Source organism: Silene latifolia, chromosome 4 (assembly GCF_048544455.1).
Source record: "Silene latifolia isolate original U9 population chromosome 4, ASM4854445v1, whole genome shotgun sequence".
Lineage (NCBI taxonomy): Eukaryota > Viridiplantae > Streptophyta > Magnoliopsida > Caryophyllales > Caryophyllaceae > Silene > Silene latifolia.
Window position 1 is genome coordinate 12,299,240 of NC_133529.1, and position 21,302 is coordinate 12,320,541.

General features: G+C 37.4%; 5 protein-coding genes across 6 annotated transcripts; 1 reads left to right on the forward strand and 4 right to left on the reverse strand.

The window, feature by feature from the left end:
* Positions 1–2,582: 2,582 nt before the first annotated feature.
* LOC141651071 (cytochrome P450 94A2-like) lies at positions 2,583–3,209 on the reverse strand. The gene has a single exon (XM_074458796.1). It carries the CDS (start codon positions 3,207–3,209, stop codon positions 2,583–2,585), a length of 627 nt encoding a protein of 208 aa, XP_074314897.1.
* A 1,368-nt stretch (positions 3,210–4,577) lies between these two features.
* On the reverse strand, positions 4,578–6,776 carry LOC141652959 (cytochrome P450 94A1-like). Its single transcript, XM_074460580.1, has one exon. It carries the CDS (start codon positions 6,225–6,227, stop codon positions 4,665–4,667), a length of 1,563 nt encoding a protein of 520 aa, XP_074316681.1. The 5' UTR covers positions 6,228–6,776; the 3' UTR covers positions 4,578–4,664.
* Positions 6,777–6,925: 149 nt separating this feature from the next.
* On the reverse strand, positions 6,926–11,247 carry LOC141652957 (putative myosin-binding protein 4). Of its 2 annotated transcripts, none has more exons than XM_074460578.1 (4): positions 11,064–11,247; positions 9,282–10,631; positions 8,081–8,981; positions 6,926–7,320 (listed from the first exon to the last, which is right to left on the reverse strand). In XM_074460578.1, exons 2-3 carry the CDS (start codon positions 10,480–10,482, stop codon positions 8,143–8,145), a joined length of 2,040 nt encoding a protein of 679 aa, XP_074316679.1. In that variant the 5' UTR covers positions 10,483–10,631; positions 11,064–11,247; the 3' UTR covers positions 6,926–7,320; positions 8,081–8,142. The 2 variants fall into 2 exon arrangements, with proteins under 2 accessions (XP_074316679.1, XP_074316680.1); XM_074460579.1 differs by having other exon boundaries at positions 6,926–7,323; positions 11,064–11,211.
* A 1,212-nt stretch (positions 11,248–12,459) lies between these two features.
* On the forward strand, positions 12,460–16,855 carry LOC141651072 (calmodulin calcium-dependent NAD kinase-like; the record flags this gene model as incomplete). The annotated part of the gene is made up of 8 exons (XM_074458797.1): positions 12,460–12,691; positions 12,914–13,137; positions 13,505–13,569; positions 13,778–14,011; positions 14,630–14,756; positions 15,121–15,443; positions 15,976–16,120; positions 16,353–16,855. Coding segments are annotated over 8 exons (1,587 nt in total), but the record flags the coding sequence as incomplete, so codon positions are not given.
* Positions 16,856–17,756: 901 nt separating this feature from the next.
* On the reverse strand, positions 17,757–19,549 carry LOC141652960 (uncharacterized). Its single transcript, XM_074460581.1, has 2 exons — positions 19,203–19,549; positions 17,757–18,656 (listed from the first exon to the last, which is right to left on the reverse strand). The coding sequence occupies exons 1-2, from the start codon at positions 19,371–19,373 to the stop codon at positions 18,006–18,008; spliced, it is 822 nt and encodes a 273-aa protein (XP_074316682.1). The 5' UTR covers positions 19,374–19,549; the 3' UTR covers positions 17,757–18,005.
* Positions 19,550–21,302: the final 1,753 nt, after the last annotated feature.

Genomic DNA, 21,302 nt, shown 5'->3' on the forward strand with positions numbered 1-21,302 from the left:
ACTCATCATGCGTATTATTCATCAACTTTTGATAATTAATTAGTACAGTGTCCGACAAATATATGGGAGTAATCGACCATCATAACTATACTAATCCGTTTTTTAATCATTACGTGAATCATATTGTAAAGCAAAATGCTAGAATGAGACGGTCAATAAAAAGAATGTTTTTAATACAAATAGACCGTCTTACACAGTATCACTTATCGCAAATAATTCAGTCTTATTTAACTGTCAAGAAACGTTCTCGTCGTATTTTAAAGGTTGTGAACGCTCAACACAAATGGCTCAAAGTCTTCAATACTTTTCTGTTATATAGGGGTCGTTTGGTTGCATATAGGAATTTGTATTGCCTAGGAAGTCATAAAACACGTGAATTTGGAATTCATGTGAATTGCAAAAAATTGTTTGGTTGTCATAGAGGAAGTGCAATTCATGTAGGCATTCTAACTTACCTAGGGGGGCCTAGGTAAGCAACTTCCTCCAATGTGGAGGAATTGGAATTCATGGGAACTTCAAATTCATGTGAATTGGGGTAACCAAACAATATACCCATTTTGCAATTCACATGAATTTAAGTTCCTGCATTGTTTAGTGGGTAACCAAACAACCCCATAGTCTGCGTACACAATACTTCAAAGTTCGCCGCTTAAATATGGTAAGGGATCGAACGTAACAGTATGTCTTGGTTAAGACGAATATCAAAAAAGTATCAAACCGAAAGATTTTTTTTTGGTAACACATCAAATCCGAAAGATGAAAAAGCAAAAGTAGTGAAAGAAATGTTTGATTAGGGCATTAGTAATAGATAAATCTTCAATAGATTTGTTCTCATGCCACATAAGATAATTAACAAACTCATTTACTCACAAACCTCATACCAACAATAGATAAATTTCTTCAAGTTTATAATATGGCCCACTATACTATTTCTTCTCTCGCATTTTCTCTCCACTGTATACTACTACCTCCATTCAACTCCACTCTACCTATTTCATTTTTGAACACTATTCACGAGTGAGTATTCTATTTCAATTTTCTCTCGATACGTAAGTGAAAATATATTCAAGCGGGATCTTGTTTGATTCGTCTTTACAAGTACATTAAAAATATCTAACTTTTATATTTTTTGCAAATACGTAGCTAACGATATTTAGCGCGTAAAATACGCGTTGGCAAACGTGAAAAAAGAAAGTGGTAGAGTGGAGTTGAATGGAGGAAGTATATTGTAACCCCTCTCATCCATGAACCTCAACACTTATGTCCAACAATAGAGAGTTTGTAGACAAACCTTTAAAAAAATCACAAATTCTCATTGAAGACATGACATATCCGTCACAAGCTTGTGACGGATATCATTTTACCTCACAATGTACCCACTTTTTCTCTCTCTGCAACACTATTCATGTGGTCCCCTTTCTCCACTAACCCATTTTGTTACCATTTTATCTCACAAAATATCCGCCACAAATGATAACCCGTCACAAGGAAGACCAATTGTAAAAAAATAGACACATCATCTTACAAATTTTTTGACAAAACTTTATTGCTAATGCCCTATGAAATGTAAGCAAAGTTCCAAAATCTTGTTGCGAGTTCCGACAAAAAAAACAGAGTTGTGACTTGTGAGCCTTTTGGCAGAGTGGTTTACAACGGTGCTCCAAAATATATTGTCGGCACAATTACTTAAAAGTTAAAATCGTCCATAAATTAATTAATTAAATGGACAAGTTTAAGGTTGTTTCAATTAGTAATTGGTCGTTTTGATTTTAGAAAAATCAATTTGTTTTCGGTTGTGTCTTTAGAATATGATGCAAATCCGTCATAAGTTAAAGACGGATAGTGTCCCTCTCACAATAAGGCAAGTGGGAGGGCAAGTGGGGGGGAAATCGAGCACCTCATAGATCATCCACCGCATATTGTGAGAGAAGACTATCCGTTTTTGAACATGACGGATAGTATCCGTTTTCAATGAAATTTTGTTATTTGTTTTACATTGATTTGTAATTCGCCGTTTTGGATGGGTGGTTAGTTATTCGATATTAGTTGTTAGTTTTTATTTGTCAATTAATTGTTTGTCGATAGTTTAATTAATGTGTTTGGGGTCCGAGGAGTAATTTGGGTAAGAATTGAAGTAATTATGTGACGACGAATAGCGATTGGGTTAACAATTCAACAAGGACATATAACCAACAATAATGCTGAACTTTTCATTCATACAATACATTGGAAAACCATTACGTAACAAGCATAGTTTAAAATGACTTGTGCTATGATTCGACCCGTAACCATCCAACCCGCTATAAGCCAAGCTACACTAGGCCATACCGAAAATTGAGTCCGTATTTCATGTTCCATTTTCGTATTTCATCTTGTGTCCCACTATCTCATCATTTGACACATAAGCATTGAACATTAAAAATAAGTATTTACGTATTATAAAATGATGAGGTGTTGCAAGATTAAGCCAATGGGATACAAGATGGAACACGAAATTGGACAGAGGATCTGGACTCCCAAAAATTACCCGACCTGATCTACCAACCAGTAAGCCGCACCGCACCAACAAACCCAAAAACAGGTCACCTGGTTAGAGCCCTTTCTTCAATCCTAACAGGCAAACCACCCTTCATTTTCGCAGTCAAATACGGTAAGTACACAGGTTCGATCCCTTCATCAATCAAGGGAACAACTCTAAACCTGGCTAAAACACCAGCAACCACCCTCTTCATTTGTAACAATGCCATATCCCTCCCTAGACAAACACGAGGTCCGGCCTGAAAAACCGGATATGAATACGGATCACGAGGCACAAATTTCCACTTCTCTTCATCCCCCTCACATAGAGCAGCATGAGTATAATTCATGTCTTTAACTTCTTGATAAATAGAGGAATTATGTGTTTTGTCTATTTCTTTTACAATTTCATCCTGTGGCGGTATATTTTTGTTAAGAAGCCAGAAAAACCACGTCAGAGCCGATGACGTGGTGTCACGGCCTGCCAGCATGAAACTGATGATGATGTCAGCTACGAATTTCTCGTCTACGTGGCCAGATATCAGAAATCTAGACAGTAAGTCCTCTGCTTCTTTTGAAGAAGTTCCTGCAGGATTCTTCAGCATTTGCTGTTTTTTCTGTCTTATCAGGGAATTCGCGAATTCCCGGGTTTCTGTAACTGCTAATTTCAGATTTTTTTTCAGAACCAACATTGAGAAACCTTTTAATTTTCCAAAACAATGGAAAAAATGACCTAAATCTTATGCTACTGATCATCATAGCATCCTCAAAAGCCACAGCAAATTATAGACAGCATATTTTCCAATATTTACAAAAGTTCGACTCATTAACCTATCTATCTGAGTAGTTGTTTTCTATTGTTTGGAACAAAAATATGATAATTATACGACCTAACATTACTTTTCCTAAATAATATCTACCACCATATGTAAATTAATTCCTTTTTTAAGCATTATGTGCAACTTGTTTAATCATATTGCAAATAATAGTGTCTTTATTTAAACCGTCTGTAAACGTTATTTTAAGGTTGTGTACATTCAATCCCTTACCATGACTAAGTGACGGAATTTGAAGTACTGCGCCAATTAGGCGATTATATAACAAAAAAGTAATTGAGGACCTTGAGCCTTCCATAATTATATGGAAAAACAAGCAATCAGAAACATTGAATACCTAAAATGCAAAAGCAAAAGTGAAAGAAATGTTAAATAAGCAAAGTTCCAAAATCTTCACCAAACTAACAAAGTTGTGGGTATTTTTGCAAGAATGGTTTAACACTTCAACAAGGACATATACCAACTAGGGCAGAGTACGAATCAGGTATCCGATCCAAAGTGCTAGTTCGGATCGGATATCCATATTAAAAATCCTGAAATTAGATATCCAATATCCAAACCAAATGTTTCGGATATCCAATATTCGGGTATCCAAAATAATCGGATCGGATGTGGATATCCATCGGATATCCATACTTTTGAATTTACTTTAAAATTAAGTTTGAAACACGATTATATTCATAGGCTTACATGATGATTTTTTTTAATATTCTTACTCCAATGTTCTCGACATAAAATTTAAGTACCACTTAGTTATTTCTTTAATATTTTAAAAATTAATTAAATTGTTGTATCAAATAAAATTTTATTTTCTCGAAATTATACTAGAAAAATATAGTTTCGGATCAGATCGGATATCCAAATGTTTTAATTCTAATATCCATATCCAAACCAAAACCAAAGACTTCGGATCAGATATCCAAACCAAACTTAACTTTCGGATCGGATATCCAAAAATTCGGATCAGATTCAGATCGGATATCAGATCAATTTGGATAATTGGATTTTTTGCTCAGCCCTAATACCAACAATCATGATCATGAATCAATAAAAAAAATCCATATAGAAAAATAAATGATCGAAACCCGAGCTGACTCGACCTTGAAATTACTCGACTAGTCACCCCAGATGATCCAAGTTAACTCTATCACAAATTCCTACCTGTGATGACTCACACCCGATTTAAATAATGTTAAAAAGAAAAAGGGTTGTGAAACGTCACAGGCTTAAAACCAGCAAATGTTTATTCATGTAACACATGGTAAAAGAATTAATAAGCAGTTTAAAATGACCTGTCCTATACTCCTATTATCACTTGGTTAGAGCCCTCTCTTCAATCCTAACAGGCAAACCACCCTTCATTTTCGCGGTCAAATACGGCAGATACACGGGTTCGATCCCTTCATCAATCACAGGAACAACTTTAAACCTGGCTAAAACACCAGCAACCACCCTCTTCATTTGTAAAAATGCCATTTCCCTCCCTAGACAAACACGAGGTCCGGCCTGGAAAACCGGATAGGAATACGGATCACGAGGCACAAATTTCCACTTCTCTTCATCTCCCTCCACTTCCAGCCACCTTTCAGGCCGATACTCAGCCCAGTCTGAGCCCCATATGCTCTCCAGCCTACCCATGGCATAAGGGTTATAAGTCACCCATGTACCCTTCTTCACAACCGTGCCCCCTGGCAACACATCGTCACTGGCGGCTTCTTTGGAGTCGGCCGCGACTGGCGGGTACAATCTCATGGCCTCACATAGAGCAGCATGAGTATAAGTCATGTCTTTAACTTCTTGATAAATCGAGGAATTCTCGGTTTTATTGCTCTGGTTTTTGCCTATTTCTTTTACAATTTCTTCCTGGCACTGTTTATTTTTGTTAAGGAGCCAGAAAAACCAAGTCAGAGCTGATGACGTGGTGTCACGGCCCGCCAGCATGAAACTGATGACGATGTCAGCGACGAATTTCTCGTCTACGTGGCCGGATACCAGAAACCTAGACAGCAAGTCCTCTGCTTCTAAAGAAGTTCCCTCAGGATTCTTCAGCATTTGCTGTTTTTTCTGTCTTATCAGGGAATTCGCGAATTCCCGGGTTTCTGTAACTGCTAATTTCAGCTTTTTCTCTGAACCAACATTGAGAAACCTTTGAATTTTCCAAAAAATTGGAAAAAATGACCTAAATCTCATGCTACTGATCATCACAGCATCCTCAAAAGCCACAGCAAATTTCGACTGTGGCAAAGAGGGTGACAAGTATTCCGGGTCATACCCAAATGAGATTTTGCAAATGTTGTCAAATGCAAACCTCTGGAGTATGTCCTGAAGATCAAGAACCGTCTGATTCTTCGCAGCACTGGACAAGATCGGAATCAACCGATCAGAAAGCTCCGAATCTACAACATTCTCAACAAATTTTCTCAAAGATTTGGTGTTAAATTCATGACTGGCCACTTGCCTTTGGAATTTCCATTTCGCACCGTCAACATTGAAAATGCCATCCCCTAATAGATCTTCAAGAATGGCCTTTTGCATAGGTCCCTTTTCATAGATCGTAAACCGGGTCTTTAGAATATGCTCCACGACAGCCGGGTCACCCGTGGAGATGCTCTTTCGTCCAAAGGGACGATGGACAGTGAAGGTGGCAGAAGGAGAAGCAACAATAAGACTCACTAGCCACTGGAACCTGTCATGTTTATGTTGGTAAAAGGCGATAACATGACCAATTAGAGGGTAAGATTTCGGAAAAATATTATCAGAAAATTCCGAAGTTTTTTCTTTTTTTGAGAAGATAATTTTGTTGATGAACAATAAGAAGATCAATGATAGAGTACAAAAGAGAAATGAAGGTAAGAACATCCCAAGCTCAAACATGGTTACTTGTTTCGAAAGAACAGTTCGTTTCGAGAAATACTTGTGAACTAATCTAAGAAGATCAACAAGTATTAATAGTTGGTCCAAGTAATTAGACACTTGGTCAAGTAATTACAGAGATTTGAACACCTCACTCATGACGTTTACCTTAAAATTAAAGTATAGTATAGTGTGAACACATCACCTGTGTCTCTTCATCTTTTTGCACACGTCTGCTTAAAATAAAGGGTATATGTATTCACATTTCAAACATGGCATCACAGAATTGACTTTGAATATTTTTTGTGGTTGTGATGGTGGTTACAAAATTGTGTTCGACCGAGTGGAAGGGAAGGGATGTCGGCTGTCGCTTAACGGACAAAAGTTCCACAGCGAACAGACGATGCAATTCTAGACACAACATTTGTAATGATAAAACATATTAAAACGGAACTCTGTATTGGGTCTTAAATTTACACAGCGATCATCACAACTGTGTTTCCCAACGTAAACTTTAAACAGCGATCACCAACATGTAAAATTGATGCTGAAAATACAGAGAGAGAACAGATCATACGAAATGTGCAGGAGGGACAGTTTAACAAATTTCAAAACAGCAGTTTCGGGTGAGTAAACTAAAATCTGAAAGCTGTCATTTTTCCGTGACACAACCAACATAAGAGGTTCAAAAACATGTACTCGGTATATACAGGTAAGAATAGAGTGAAAATGATTTATCTTGTTAAGATTCATTCAGCCTCGAGAATTACAATAAATCATAACAGAATATAAATTTACACGGCCAACACAGATTGTTGCTGCAAGGAGCATGATGGCTGGTCGAATCTAACCTCGGGAGACAATTACAGATATCACAAAACTCGCTGAGATATAACTGCTCTAAGGATTTTAACATGAAATGTAGTGTGCTTCAAGGAAGACAAGCGAACGGAAAAAGGCTTTCAGGGAGGTCAGTAACATACTAGCATTCGTACTTGTACCGAGCTGATACCCAAAGAGAAGACATCGTCGTGATACCATAAGAATCTCAGCTTCTCTTCAAAAGGTGAAGTGGCCTTTCTTTTCCAGGAGTCTTTAAGTTTCCAGCTTGTGCCTGCTTCGGAAACAAAACAAAAATCGGTGAACAAATATTTCTCAATTCTCATTAACACAAATTGTTCATAGAAATAGTCCACTTGAATAAACTAGACCATGTAGTCATACATGTAAATCTGGTATTGACCAATACTGTCATCAGATCCCGAAAGACCAGGAGTGGGAAAGCTTATATACTGAACAGGTCACGGACAACTACTATACCATTTACTTAGGGACCGGACCAGCCAGAGATCATCTCCCTATGCACCGAACCACAGAACCTAATTTCACAATTGTTTTAACGTATTCAATGGCTTGCAGGAAAAAAAATGCAGACCCAATCCATGAGAAATGACTCTTCATATCATATTCCCTTGAGAAATGACTCTTCATATCATATTCCCTTGTGAACCCGTGTCCGGCACTCGACACTCGACACTCGGAGAAGGGTATGACACTTGGACACCTCATTTTAAGCCAAAATGTGCCATAATGTGCACACTCGGACAAGAGTCTGACACTTCACACTCGGATACTAACAAAACTATATAACGTCTATACCCTAATTTTTATTTTTTAGAAGCATGGTTAGTTGGACAGATAGACCCTGAAGTGGATAAAATTTCTAGCAAACTTTTCTGAACTGAGTAACAAGATGTAATCATAAACAAAAAATGAACTGCAAGATGGTTGCAGTATCGGCAACAGCACAAACATGTGATATATACAAACGAATGATTGAACAAAGGAAGCAAATAGATCAACAGAAAACATACCTTTGCAAGCTTTCAAAATTTTAAGACTTAGAAGGATGAGAAAAGGGATGATATAATGCGATCTATGACTTCTCAAATTCAACTGTTTCCATGTAAGAACTCTCTGCATCTTCAAGATCCACCTCATCTAAGTCTGGATCCTCCGGAAAATCTTCTGGATACTTTAGCCTGAAGTAATCAAGCTCCGCTTGCAAGTCTTGTATTTCTTTCTCCTTCTCAGTTATCACGTCATTAGCCTTTTCCAGTTCATCAACATCGTACTCTGCTTGTTCTTCCATCATACGCAAATACTGAAGTGCCTCCATGTGAAGAGCAGCCTTCTCCTCTTGCAACTTGGTTATCATAGCCATTGCTTGATTAGCAGCAATTGCAGCTGCACTTCTCTCTTCTTCCAGCTCTTTGTACAAGTCACTAATACGTTTCTTGCCATGTTCGTTTTCTTGCCTCAATCTATCAACAAGGTTTTCTTCTTCATTTTCACCAACATCGCCTTCTTGAGATTCAACAGAGGGAGACTTCTCAATACTAGGCAATTTTGACAATACCCGAGATTCAGTGGAATCAGAGGACTCAATCTGTGGTTTATCGACATGTCCATTAACCACTGAGTTTTTATCGAATGATGAATTTCGGCTAGTTATTGCTGTATTCGAGGCACTCAACTCGTCAGAGAATCCAGTGACATTGCAATCTCTTTTTTTATGCTCCAAGAGAGGACCAGAAGCCTTTACTTCCTTGCCACTGCTGGAGGCAAGGTCTTTCAGATCCCTATTGAAAACAGTTTTCCTTGTCAGATCTGTCTGTACTTCCGTCACAGTTGTGGTGCCATTCAGATCAATAGACTCCCACTTACTCATGGCAGATGCATGTTCAATATCATCTTTTCCCTTGGGATCTAACCCTGATATTAGTAATGCATAAAAATAACAATCAGAATATTAATATACTATGGACAAAATTAGGCTAAAAGGCTAAAAGGTAAAGAAAAGAAAAAGAGTTCAGCGCCATGGTGGTATCGAACTTAGTACCGCCCTCTCACATGCAATTTGAAAATCTCCCCTATATAGGATTTACATTGTAAATGAGAGAGGGTGGTACTCAGTATTAGTATCACACTGACACCCTATCATTTTCCAAAAGCAATTCCCGAGAGTGTAGGATAACCCAAACGAGAAAAAAGAGAAAGGTAACACCAACTTACAATTCTCTTTTGATTGGTTAACAGCAAATTGAACATTAACAGACAAAGAAGCAGTTTTGTGACTGTAGTCTGCCGAACTAGAACCACTGAGCTTCTTTGACTGTGAGCTTCTGTCAAACTCATTTGTTGAAATGACGGCAGAAATCTCTGGGACATCGGATGTAAGAGGAATATCATCTAAAGAGGTAAACTCAGGCAACTCAGGGCTGTTTCTCTTGTGGATTTGTTGCCAGCTTATATCTGTCAAGCTGTGTCTCGCGTTACCACCAGGGGTAAAAAATGTTGGGGTGGTAGTTTCACCCTTTTCTTGCTCAAGACCTTGACCCGTAATAATAGTTGTAGTACGAGTGGACTTGAGGATTTGTTGAGCTTGAGAAAAATAGTCATTCTGCCTTTTAAGTAACATCTCGGAACTCTGTTGAAGTAAATTTTCACCATTATTACTGCTTTGGGGATCTCTAGGGGCAATGATGATGTCATCATCATCAGATAATGGAAAATCAGAATCAGAGTCTGAAGTGATCTTCACCTCGGTGTACCCCATACGAGACAATATGTCATAATCCATATTCCCTAGGACAAAAGGAGTAGTTGAGACCGAAAATCTGTTCTTTCTCTTTTTCAACCCCTCTTGACGGTTTAAACATCTATGACGAGGTGACTTAGGCAAAGGAATGTCGGGTTTAGAAATGGAGGGTGATGGTCTTGAGACAACAAGCTTTTGAACAAAGGGCCTGGTTTCCCATGACTTTGAACAACACGAACATGACCTTGTCGTTACAGAACCGGGAATAGGACAATCCAATCCCATTTTATCCACCAAGAGTTTACATGTTTCTTCATTAGTCTCCGTTTGTGTAAATGACAAGAGACATTCCTCACACATCCCATGGATATCAGCAAGCTTATGGTGGTTGTGGCACATAACCAAAGATGATATCTCTCGTTTGTGGTCACTACAGAGTAGGTTCTTATAGAAGTCAGGTTTTTCATTCCCAAATACATGATCGAGCCTCGAACAGAATAGACAAGGTAATTGAAGCCCACAATATTGAGCAAACTTTGTAAGAAAATATGAAAATGCTGCATCAAGCAACAAGAGAAACAGTAATAACCACTCACAAACAGCTGATCTCAACACGCATCCCAAGCTGTGTACATAGCTTTCGACTCTAATGGGAGAAGTCCCTTTCAGAGCCATATATTATACTCACCTATACAAGTAGCTAACACCCTATAAAGAAGCGAAAAATCCAGTCGGGCAAATCAAACATCGATCCAGCTTATCGAAACAACGGAAACACTGATTCTTCCACATCAAAAGTGATAATCCCATCACAAATTCAAACCCTATATTCACAAAAAGATTCCAACTTTAATCATCCCAATGCCAAATCACTATAATAGTAACATGAAAAACCAACCAATTAATCATAACACACACAATTCACATGATCCCAACTCATTCAGACCAAATGTTGAATAAAAAACAAAATTCAACATGAACAAATACCTAATTCCACAATGCTGCATTCAAATATAACCCAACAAACATACTTGAATAAAACCAACAATGACATTATCTCAGTGCCTCAATGGTTCCCGTAAATTATAATCATGATATAAAAACTACCCACAATGTCAATTATAATTAATTTACAAACCCTCAAATGGTACACAAATCCATATAGATAATGCAATTTAATTACCCATAAAAAAAAGGGAATTAAAATTATTGAAATAAGATAATTATGGAGGAAAAAAAAAAGAAAAAAATAATACCTGGGTTTGGAGCTTGAAGATTGATCAGAAATGAGCGAAAAATAAGGGAGGAAGAAAGAAAAGTGGGAATTTAGTTAAAGAGAAGAAATCCAAAGGTATCGAAGGAAGGGTAAAGGTGTGTGTCTGTCTTGACAAAGACATCTTTTTCAGCTTTGCATTTTCGACTGACCGTTAAACCTTAACCAACGGCATTTTTTGTCGCCTCTAATGTATTTACCTCAACCCAAAATGTATAAAGTTGTCCGTTGTTTCCATTACCAATAGGTCAGATTGGTATAGGCAATTCGAAAGGAAACAGACGGGTAAAGGCATACAATAAAATGGGTAGAGAGGGGACAAGATGGAAGACCACATGTGCTTCCCACTTTATGGCAAATGGGTATTTTGTGAGGGAAAGTGGTATCCGTCTATACGTATAGACGGATAGTGTCCGTCTATAATGAGAATTTGTGTTCCATTACTTATGAGAAATTTTTTATGAGACAAATTGTAATATGGAGTATCGAATACGGGCGCATGTTAATCAATTTGGATCCTTTTTATTTTCTTCTATTTTTACTAAATGATCCGGAATATAGTCTGGAATGATCTAACGGTCAACTGTTTGATGAAATAAATTGGAAAAAAATGGAGAGAAAAGGTAATGAAGAAGATCCGTAACCCATACTAATGTATCAATGAAACTTTAAAGATTTTATACTTCATTTTTTCATGATATTTTTCTTTTTAAGCTACTTTAACACGTGTCTTTAAGGTATAAAAAAATAACGTTTTTTTATGACTTAATCCCTCATTTGAATCATAGGTGCCAAAAGAGTCATGGTACCGTCGGTATGTATAAAATGTGATAGAAATTTTAATAACCGCTAAAACGGAATATTGATTTTTGAAGTATCGGAAAGAAAATTGTACCTCAAAAGTACACAAAAATATACGAATCATCCCCTCTTTTAACAAAAATACCGAAATGAATAACAAAAGAATTCATTAATGATTACTAAAAGCAATTTACGTAAAACCATGTACTAATAGAAATCTTATTTTCAATCAAAACTTTTAATTAGGAAATTCTAATCCAAATGATTTACACACAAAAAACATTGTAGCCACTTGTTACATCTACAAGGGCCTCTTCTCAAAAACAAACTATAACGAAATGCAAGGCAAAGAGTGATCTATTCCACTAATCATCTCCATTTGCAATCTCAACATACAACAGTATTGTCCCTGCCCCTACCATTCTGAGAAATGCAGCAAGGTAAGATCCTCCAAACTGAAATTTTCCAACTATTTTTTCACACTTTTCTTATTGATCATCATTTTAACAATGAATTACGAAAATAAATCATTTTACGATACATTTTATTCTTCAATGGAAACATTTTAACACTTGTAACAACTTACATTGGTAGTATTCTCTTCGGAGTCTGATGAATTTGATGAACCAGATTGTAGTAATGGCAAAGCCACCCTCGCGCAGATCTTTGTCGCATCGTCTCTTGGCTTGATCATTGCCGCTGCAGCTTATTATCATCAGCGCAACATTAAAAATCAGAAACTCGTTCCTAAGATCAAATTTGACAGCTCTAAAAGGGTAGTAAAACTTGAGCGCTTTGCCGATTATGTAGGTAATTAAATTTCCTTCATCTTGAACAAGTTATACTGAATTTTTCTGTTGGTTCAGTCATTTGGGTCAACCTATGTTCATGTCATCTTCGAATATGACATTTGTTAGTCTGGTCCATTCAGGTTTACGACTACTTATGATTTGTTCTTTTCGGTGGTTTGGTCGGTCAGTTTTACAAGGTCTACCTATATACACCTAAATGTCTCTTTACGTGCATGGACAGCGAGGCAACTAGGATTTCCTGACAAAAGACAATGCCCTGAAATCTGCAAGTTGGCATCTGATTACATAAACAAGAGAGAAGGATTTGAGGAGAATATTTACACTTTCTTCTCCCACGAACCTGATGGCGATTCACTTTTCATCAAGCTTGTTGAAGAACTTGAACGTTGCATACTCAGTTACTTTGCCTTCCATTGGAACTCTGCAGACACTGCACTTACACAGGTCACCATCAAGTGCAATGATATTAAATGTAATCACAGTTACAGAAATTAGTGCAGAAATACAATCACAGGAAAAACAGGCAGAGATACCATTTTTTTGGTTTTCACCACCGGGTCTAATCCCAATTCATCGAGATTGCTACATTCGTAAGACTCGAACTCAAGGCCCCTAGTTGGTCTAGACCAGACCCTTAGCTAATAGTTGCATCGATCAGAGAGCTTAATTTGTTCTTTGAACAGAAGCCCAGTTAGCTTGACATTTAGAACAGAGCTTCTCAAGCCCATTAGACAGCCCTACTAACCGAGTACTCAAGGATAGACATAGAATTAATTGAGAAGCTCTTATATGGAATTTGTGTATGTTTCAGGTACTACTGGGACCTGAACCTGAGCCCAAGAAGAAGCTCAAGAATATTTTGCTTGCAGCATCGAGGTATCTTACCTTCTGGTTAATGACTGAACCAGAATGCTAGTATCATGCATAAGTAACAATGATACACTTAATTTACTGAACACCCATGTACCTCATTAAAGTGCGTGCACAAACCTTAAACCCAAAATGAGTATGCTTTGAAACTAAATGGGTCATTAAAGTGATACTCTATTTTGTTTTAAGTTCTGCTGTGATATGATGAGTTCAGGGAGAAGAGATTTGAAAGGGTAACAAAAAACTTGAAGGTGGCTAGAGTATTTACCACATTGGTTGAAGAGATGAAAGCAATTGGGCTGGGACAACCTAAGCCAGAGATTGACGAGTCCGAATGCACGGATGTAATGGCCCCAGTTGCCCTGAAGGATAGAAGTCCCGTTCTACTATTCATGGGTGGTGGAATGGGAGCTGGGAAGAGTACTGTGCTTAAGGACATCCTCATAGAGTACGAAGCACTCTTTTTCTTTTTATGCTTTGAAAATTCTAGATCATCATACTTGTATGCTTTCACGAATACTTCATCATCCGAGAACCCTCCCACATTCTTATTACTGTGTTAACAACACAAATAGGCTGTTTATGGAAGACATAATGACATTGAGAATTGCATTGGTAGATTCCTCATTATCCCAGTTTGTTATATTTCACTGTGTTTTATGCTTTCAAAGAGAGAGAAATAAATTAATATATATCTCTGTGACATAAAAAAAATAATGATGCGAGTTCTAGTAGTCTCCACCAGTGGCGTAGCCACATATATGGTTTCCAAGTGGGGTCTTGAGACCCCACAGCTTTTCGACAATTGACGTTTTTTATCATTAAAATTTGTCTGTTTGGAAAATTTTATGTCTTTAAGACCCCGTAATAAGAAATGATTAACAATTACATTAAAATAGACCCCACAGGTTAAAGATTCTAGCTCCGCCACTGGTCTCCACAGATAATACTTCAATGAAACCAACAATTAACTCTTCTTAGCTCCTATATGATGCTTTAAGCAAAACAAAACCTTTTGAAATATGAGACACTACTTTGACTGACCTTATGTTGGAAAACGGTGCAGACCATTTTGGCAAGAAGCATCAGGGCAGGCGGTGGTAATCGAAGCAGATGCTTTTAAGGAATCAGATGTCATTTATAGGGCACTTAGCTCAAGGTGCCATAATGATGCGGTCCACACTGCAGAACTGGTAATTGTGACGTCCTCCGGACACATATCCGGCTACTCCATAGCCTGGAGCATGTTTTTTTTTTCTCTTTGAGAATGCAACTATTTGGGGTGATAAGCTGACACCTGATCAACCAGTAGAGAATTAGTTGTGACAGTAAACACAAACTATTGGCTGGATGCTATATTATGTTGTCAGATCATTGCATAAACAGTCTTCAGTTTAAATCACGATGTCTAGATCTTGACAAAGAAGCCCTGAATTACCAAAGTGGGCATCCTAGGCCAACATCATCCATTTTCCCGTTTCCTACTCCTCACGTATTTTACAATATACTACAGAGCACATTCTAGCAGTAAGAATCTTATTATTATATTTCAAATAGGTCCATCAATCATCTACAGACGCAGCATCTTCAGTACTTGTGACAGCACTGAACGAGGGACGTGATGTTATAATGGATGGAACTCTCTCTTGGTTGCCCTTTGTGGTGCAGACAATAACCATGGCTAGAAATGTTCATCGTAAACGATATCGCATGGGGCCAGGATATCATGTTGCTGCTGATGGAACTGTGATAGAAAATTACTGGGAACAAGTAGAAGATGAAGAAGAAGAGCACGTGGCGAATAAGAAAAGAAGGCCTTACAGAATAGAGTTGGTGGGTGTAGTATGTGACGCTTATTTATCCGTGATTAGAGGCATAAGGTAAGCATGCTCCATACAATTGCTCACTTATGTCATTTCTTCTTGCTCATATATGTAATCGTCCTTCGTTTCCAAGCACTCAGTTCTTCAAATTCTATATAATTTGTTCCTGCACAAGAAGATACTCCTAACTCATACTCCCTACCACCAGTAGTAGGAAGGTCAATACATAAACATGGAAGGAAATTTTAAAATAGCTTAAGAGAGACCGAGACAACAACAGAAAATCATTAAAACCTCAGTCAAAAAAGTCGAAATAAATATAGTTGCTCTTCAGATGAATATATTTTTTTTTACTATATAGATAAGTACCTCTTCTTTTCCATTTCCAATGGAGCCAAGGATTCAGTAATCTTTGGCTTTGGAGTATGATAACATAACACGAAACAACACACTAAATGGTCCACATTTCTAAAACTGTGAAACACCAATTATGGTCATTCGTATATCCATCCTCTATTTCTGCAGTTCCACTGCCCTGGAGCAGCAGTCGCAAGCATGATAATTGTCCAGTAATAATTTTCCATTGCAGAAGGGCAATCTATTGCAGAAGAGGCGTCCGAGTAAGATCACAACTAAAATCACACAAAAGATTTGCAAATGCTTTTCCAACCTATTGCCAACTTGTAGACCAGGCCCGGTTATATTGCACAAATGCCTTGGAAGGTCCACCAAAGGTAACATCTCTCTCTTATACTTTTCGACTTAATGTGGTTTGAAAATTACGAGAACTAAAATAGATATAAAAAAGGTGGCGTCCCCAACAAAAATAGGAAGTGTTGATACACTTCAAGTTAAAAACAACGAAAACAGCAAACCTGTGAAAGATCTTAATGTAATGTATCACAGTGTGAATGGTGCTTGTAAGGAAGGATTAAGGGTAATACTAACATCACTATTTTTCTAAAGTTGATAGGGTGGAAAGACAGAGACAAAACCCTACTGGTTGACCCAGAAGAGTTCAAATGTTTGAAGATGGTGGGAGAGTTAAATGAAGAAGCAAACAATATTTATGAACTTTACAAGAGCCCAAACCCAGCATGCCATGATGGCTCAATCTGGAACGATATTGTGTCATCGCCTTCAAGATTGACTGTGCAGCAGGAACTTAAGTATTCAATTATGAGAATTGAAGGATCAAAATGACCACAAGGAAACATACATTCTTCCATGTCTGTGAGAGCGGTTTCGCTAGAGCATGCAAGCTGTAAGCTGCCACAATCTCGAGCCTCTTTTCTGCAATCAAACCACTGAAAAGGATCTTTTCAAAGGCAACGGTTTTAGAAGTCATGTATATCAAGGATGTCAACATGCTAGCATTAAGATTTTTAACAACTACAACTGTGCAACACATTTTAAGAAGTCCTCCCTATCTATCAAGTTCAATAAACTACACTAAGTGTTTTAGTGCAGAAGTCTCAACATCCGTCTCACATAAGTTTTTGTGTTTTAAGGCATGTTACCTTGGAATCTTGAACCCTGAAGATCTCACTGTAGCAACTAGCAAGTGAAGTAACTTTTACACCATAGTACCATACAATCCATGTACCGCAACATTCCTTTTTTTTTAAGGAATGTCGATGAGGGCATCACCACTCTCGTCTAAGACTAATCATTGAGTTCTCTTACAGCCGACATTGTTTCCCTAGCACCATCAACATAGAAACTAGAAATACACATACAGCTGACATTGTGCATTTAAGCAATGTTGAATTCTCAATACAAAAAAGCTGATGATTATTCCCAAAGTGATTAAGATGTCGCTCCGAAGTCCGAACAGTAAATACTACACCAACCAGTAAACCATTCAATGTTCTACTTGTTTTGTTACAAGCAAGTCCTCCAAAAGCAAGGCAGTTGCAAAACTATTTCACCTTCCAATAAATAAATCACTACACCATATACGAAAACTCTTGACAGTATAGAATATGCGTATTACAAGTTTAAAAAGATTGTTCTTTACCGCAAAGATTACAGCAGAAAACCCCAAAGACAAGGAACAATATTCTACTCAACAAAACAATCTAATAGAAGAATCTGTAATGTAAACTAGTATAATCAAACATTATGACCTTACAGAAATTTCATGTTTGGATAGAGATTCAAGCTCTTCCTCAGTTCCTCCTGCAACATATTTCATCCTTCTGCAAAAGCCGTCAAATATATAATCAAACGCCTACAAATATGTATAAACAGATGATGAAAGTCAGAAGACATACCAACTTAATTAAACAAGTTGATACCCAGTATTATTCATTTCAAAATATATCGTATGAGGGACATGGAGGAACAACAAAAGATACAGGAGAATCATAGCGGAAACATCTCATCTTATTACTTGATTAATACTACAAATCTTAATTATACACTAGAAGTTCTAAAGTAACGAGAGCTTACAACTAAAATGAAAAAACATAACTCTTAACTTATACTATATGGGTGCAAACACTTCCACATTACACCCAGAGTAAAACACTGAGATCACAATGTACACACATCCAACGCTATCCTTCATCATCATCATCGACTTAAAAACCTAGAATTGATCATGATCAATTCACTTCACTTCCTCCCTCTAGTAGACATGGCCCTTTTCGCGGGCGCTGCCTTCTTCACGCTTTTCGGCTTGACACTCTTCACAGCTTTCTTAGCCACTTTCTTAGCCACTGGCGTCGCCTTCTTTGCAACTGGCTTAGCAACCTTCTTTGAAGGAGTGGCTTTTGCTGCAGTTTTAGCCACCTTAGCCGGCTTCGCAGCAGCAGCAGTAGCCTTCCTCTTAGTCCCAGCCACCGCCTTTGGTTTCGCTTTCACAGCGGTTTTAGCTGAAGCTGCTGGTTTTGACTTTGACTTAATTGCCGGTGCTGGTTTGGCCTTAGCCATTGCAGCAGCTAAGCTCCTTGTTTTAGTAGGCTTTGCCTTTGCCTTCACCTTCAGTTTTGGCTTAGTAACGGCTTTTTTAGGTTTCACAGCAGCCGGCTTCGCCTTCTTTGTCGGCTCGGCTGCTTTTGTAGCTGCGGAGCGAGCTGCCGGAAGCTTGTAAGATGCTTTGACCTTGACTAGACGACCAGAAGCAACAAATTTACGCAAATTGACGAGTAGAAGTTTCCGGAAGTTTGACGGAAGCTTCTTCTCCTTCTCCTCGATGAATTTCTGAATCGCGTATTGACTTGAGCCGTTTCTCTCCTTCAAAGTCGTTATTGCATCCTTAATCATCTGAATTTCAACCAAAAATCAACTAATCAGTCACAATTAAATGAAAAACGCAAGAATTTGAATGAAAAAGCTTGTTAATCATCTAAATTAACAGCAGGACATCAACTACTCAATCACAAACTTAAAAATCGATAAAAACGTACTAAATTGAATGAAAACACTTTAATAATCTGAATCTCCGCCAAAACATCATCTAATCAGTCACAATTCAATGAAAAGCGTACGAATTTGAATCAAAACACTTGTGATTTGTTAGACATTTAAATCTCCACCACATAATCAGCGAATCAATCACAATTCCATCAAAAATGAACGGAATTTGATTGAAAACACTGTTAATTATCTGAATTAACACCAGAAATTCAACTAATCAATCACAAAACTCACAATTCATTCAAATACACTCTAATTAAGTGAATTTCCACCAAAACATCAACTAATCAACTGAATTCGTATGAATTTAAACTATACACTACTTAATCATCTAAATTTCCACAACAAATTCAATTAATCAATCACAATTTAATCAAAAACACAAGTATATACCTCGAAATACGGCGGATGAGTAGGAGGACTCCTAGTCCTGGCCTTCTTCGCTTTCGCAACTTTCTCCTTCTTCTCCGCCTTATCACCGCCAGCCGAAACCTCCGTCGTCGGCGTAACATCAACTTCCTCCTCCATCGTCACTGTCACAACCGTTTCCTCAGTTGCCGCCATTAAAGCTGCTTCAACAAACACTAAGCAAGATTATCGCAGAAAATTAATTATTAATTACTAATTAATTAATTGATTTGGTGTTTAGTAGTAGTATATGACGTTATAGTAGAAAATGGAGGTTTAAATAGGGGCGGAAATGTAGAGATTAAGGAATAAACTGAATGATCTGAAATAATCTGAATCAGAGATGTGATTTGTTGAGAGAATAATCACACGGATCGATGACTAATTATTAAAATATAAAGTGTTATGATCGTTGGATGGAGATATTTATCAACGGTTAAGAAGGGTAAAGGGAAGGAATAGAGGGGTGAAGGGAGGAGTATGGGGAGTTTGGAGGGGATTTGGTTGAAAACTAGGGTTTAGAAGTGTGTTTCTTGAGTTGATTGAATTCGGAATATTTTCGAGTTGGGTGAGTGGTTTTGGGTGCGGGTTGGTGATTTGGGTGGGGAATTATGTGAGGTTTTGAATGAGTGGTTGGTTGTGCGGTGGGGTGGAGGGAGGTTGGAGATATTTAAGTCGGAAGTGGTGGTGGTCAGAATGGGTGTTTGGTTTGTGGGGGTTGGGGTTTGAAGTGATTTTAGGAAAATGCTTGGATTTTTAGTGGGATTTAGGTGTTTGAGATGATTGGGAGGGTAATTACGGATGCAATGAATCGAGAATTGAGGAAAATGATGGTGATTTGAGTGTCGGACTTTTGGTTTGAAGGCCGACGAAGTTGAACAAGTAGGATAAGTTTGTTTGTTTTGCAACTTTACTAGTTGTTAAAGTGTGTTTCTTTGCTTGAGTGATCATGGATTGTTTTAAGGTTGGATAAGAGTTTTTCATGGTAGTTTGGTGTATTGGGTTTGGGATTATGTGAGGTTTTGAATGAATGGTTATTTCCGGAATGAGGCGAGGGGATATAGGAGATATGTGGGTCGAAAGTGTCGTGGTCATGTTAGGAGTTTGCTTTCAGCTCGTTTCGGTTGAAGTTAATATTAGCATAATGCTTGCTTTTGTTGTCGAATTTTGTTCCTTTAGATGATTAGGATGGCAATTGAGCAAATCACGATTTGAGCTAAATGGCTATAATTTGACCTTTGACATTCTCAGTCACAATCCCGCAAAGTTGAACAATTAGAACAAGTTTGTTTGTTAACAATTGACTAGTTTTCCAATGTGATTAATTTGTCTTGCTAATTGTTGTGTGCATGTAAAAGATAAAACGATCAAATGTCACTATTTCTTGTTCAGAATACTCGCAAACTTGAGAGAAACAGTCTCCCGAATATTATACGGAGTAAATTTAATTGATAGTTTCTCCATTGCTCTCGACTATTACTTACTATAATCGTATTTGCCAATATTGTCCATGTGCTTGTTAATTGTTTCAATATGAATTATCTTCCTAGAATTCTAGCCATGTTATACTACGGGGTTGTAGCAGTCGTCATTTGTTATGTATCTCAAAATGACAATTCTTTAAAAATTCCAATATTTGAATGAAAAATTCTTAAGTAATATACAAGATTATTACTTATCATATACCTTAGTTAATGAAAAGCTTCAAATGTTTATTCTATTGAAATTCTCCCTAATTATTTATATAGAATATAATCAATTCTAATAGTCTCACTAAATATAATATATGATGACATGGTACAATCGGTATTCTTAAAAAATTCTTATACTATTTTGATAGTCTATTTCACTCACAAGATTAACTTGCAAGTTACAACCATCACCTTTATTCTTCTTCACTATGAATATCACCCAAAAAATTGTGTGCATCCTAAAGTTAGTATGTACAGCATGTTGTTAAATTACAACAGTCACATACTCACATACCATTATAATCTCAGTAATAATCCAATCAATCCCGTCCATTTCGACGTGATCAACAGGTACTGTACTGTGTTCTTACAGTCATCATCTTTGCCTGATGGT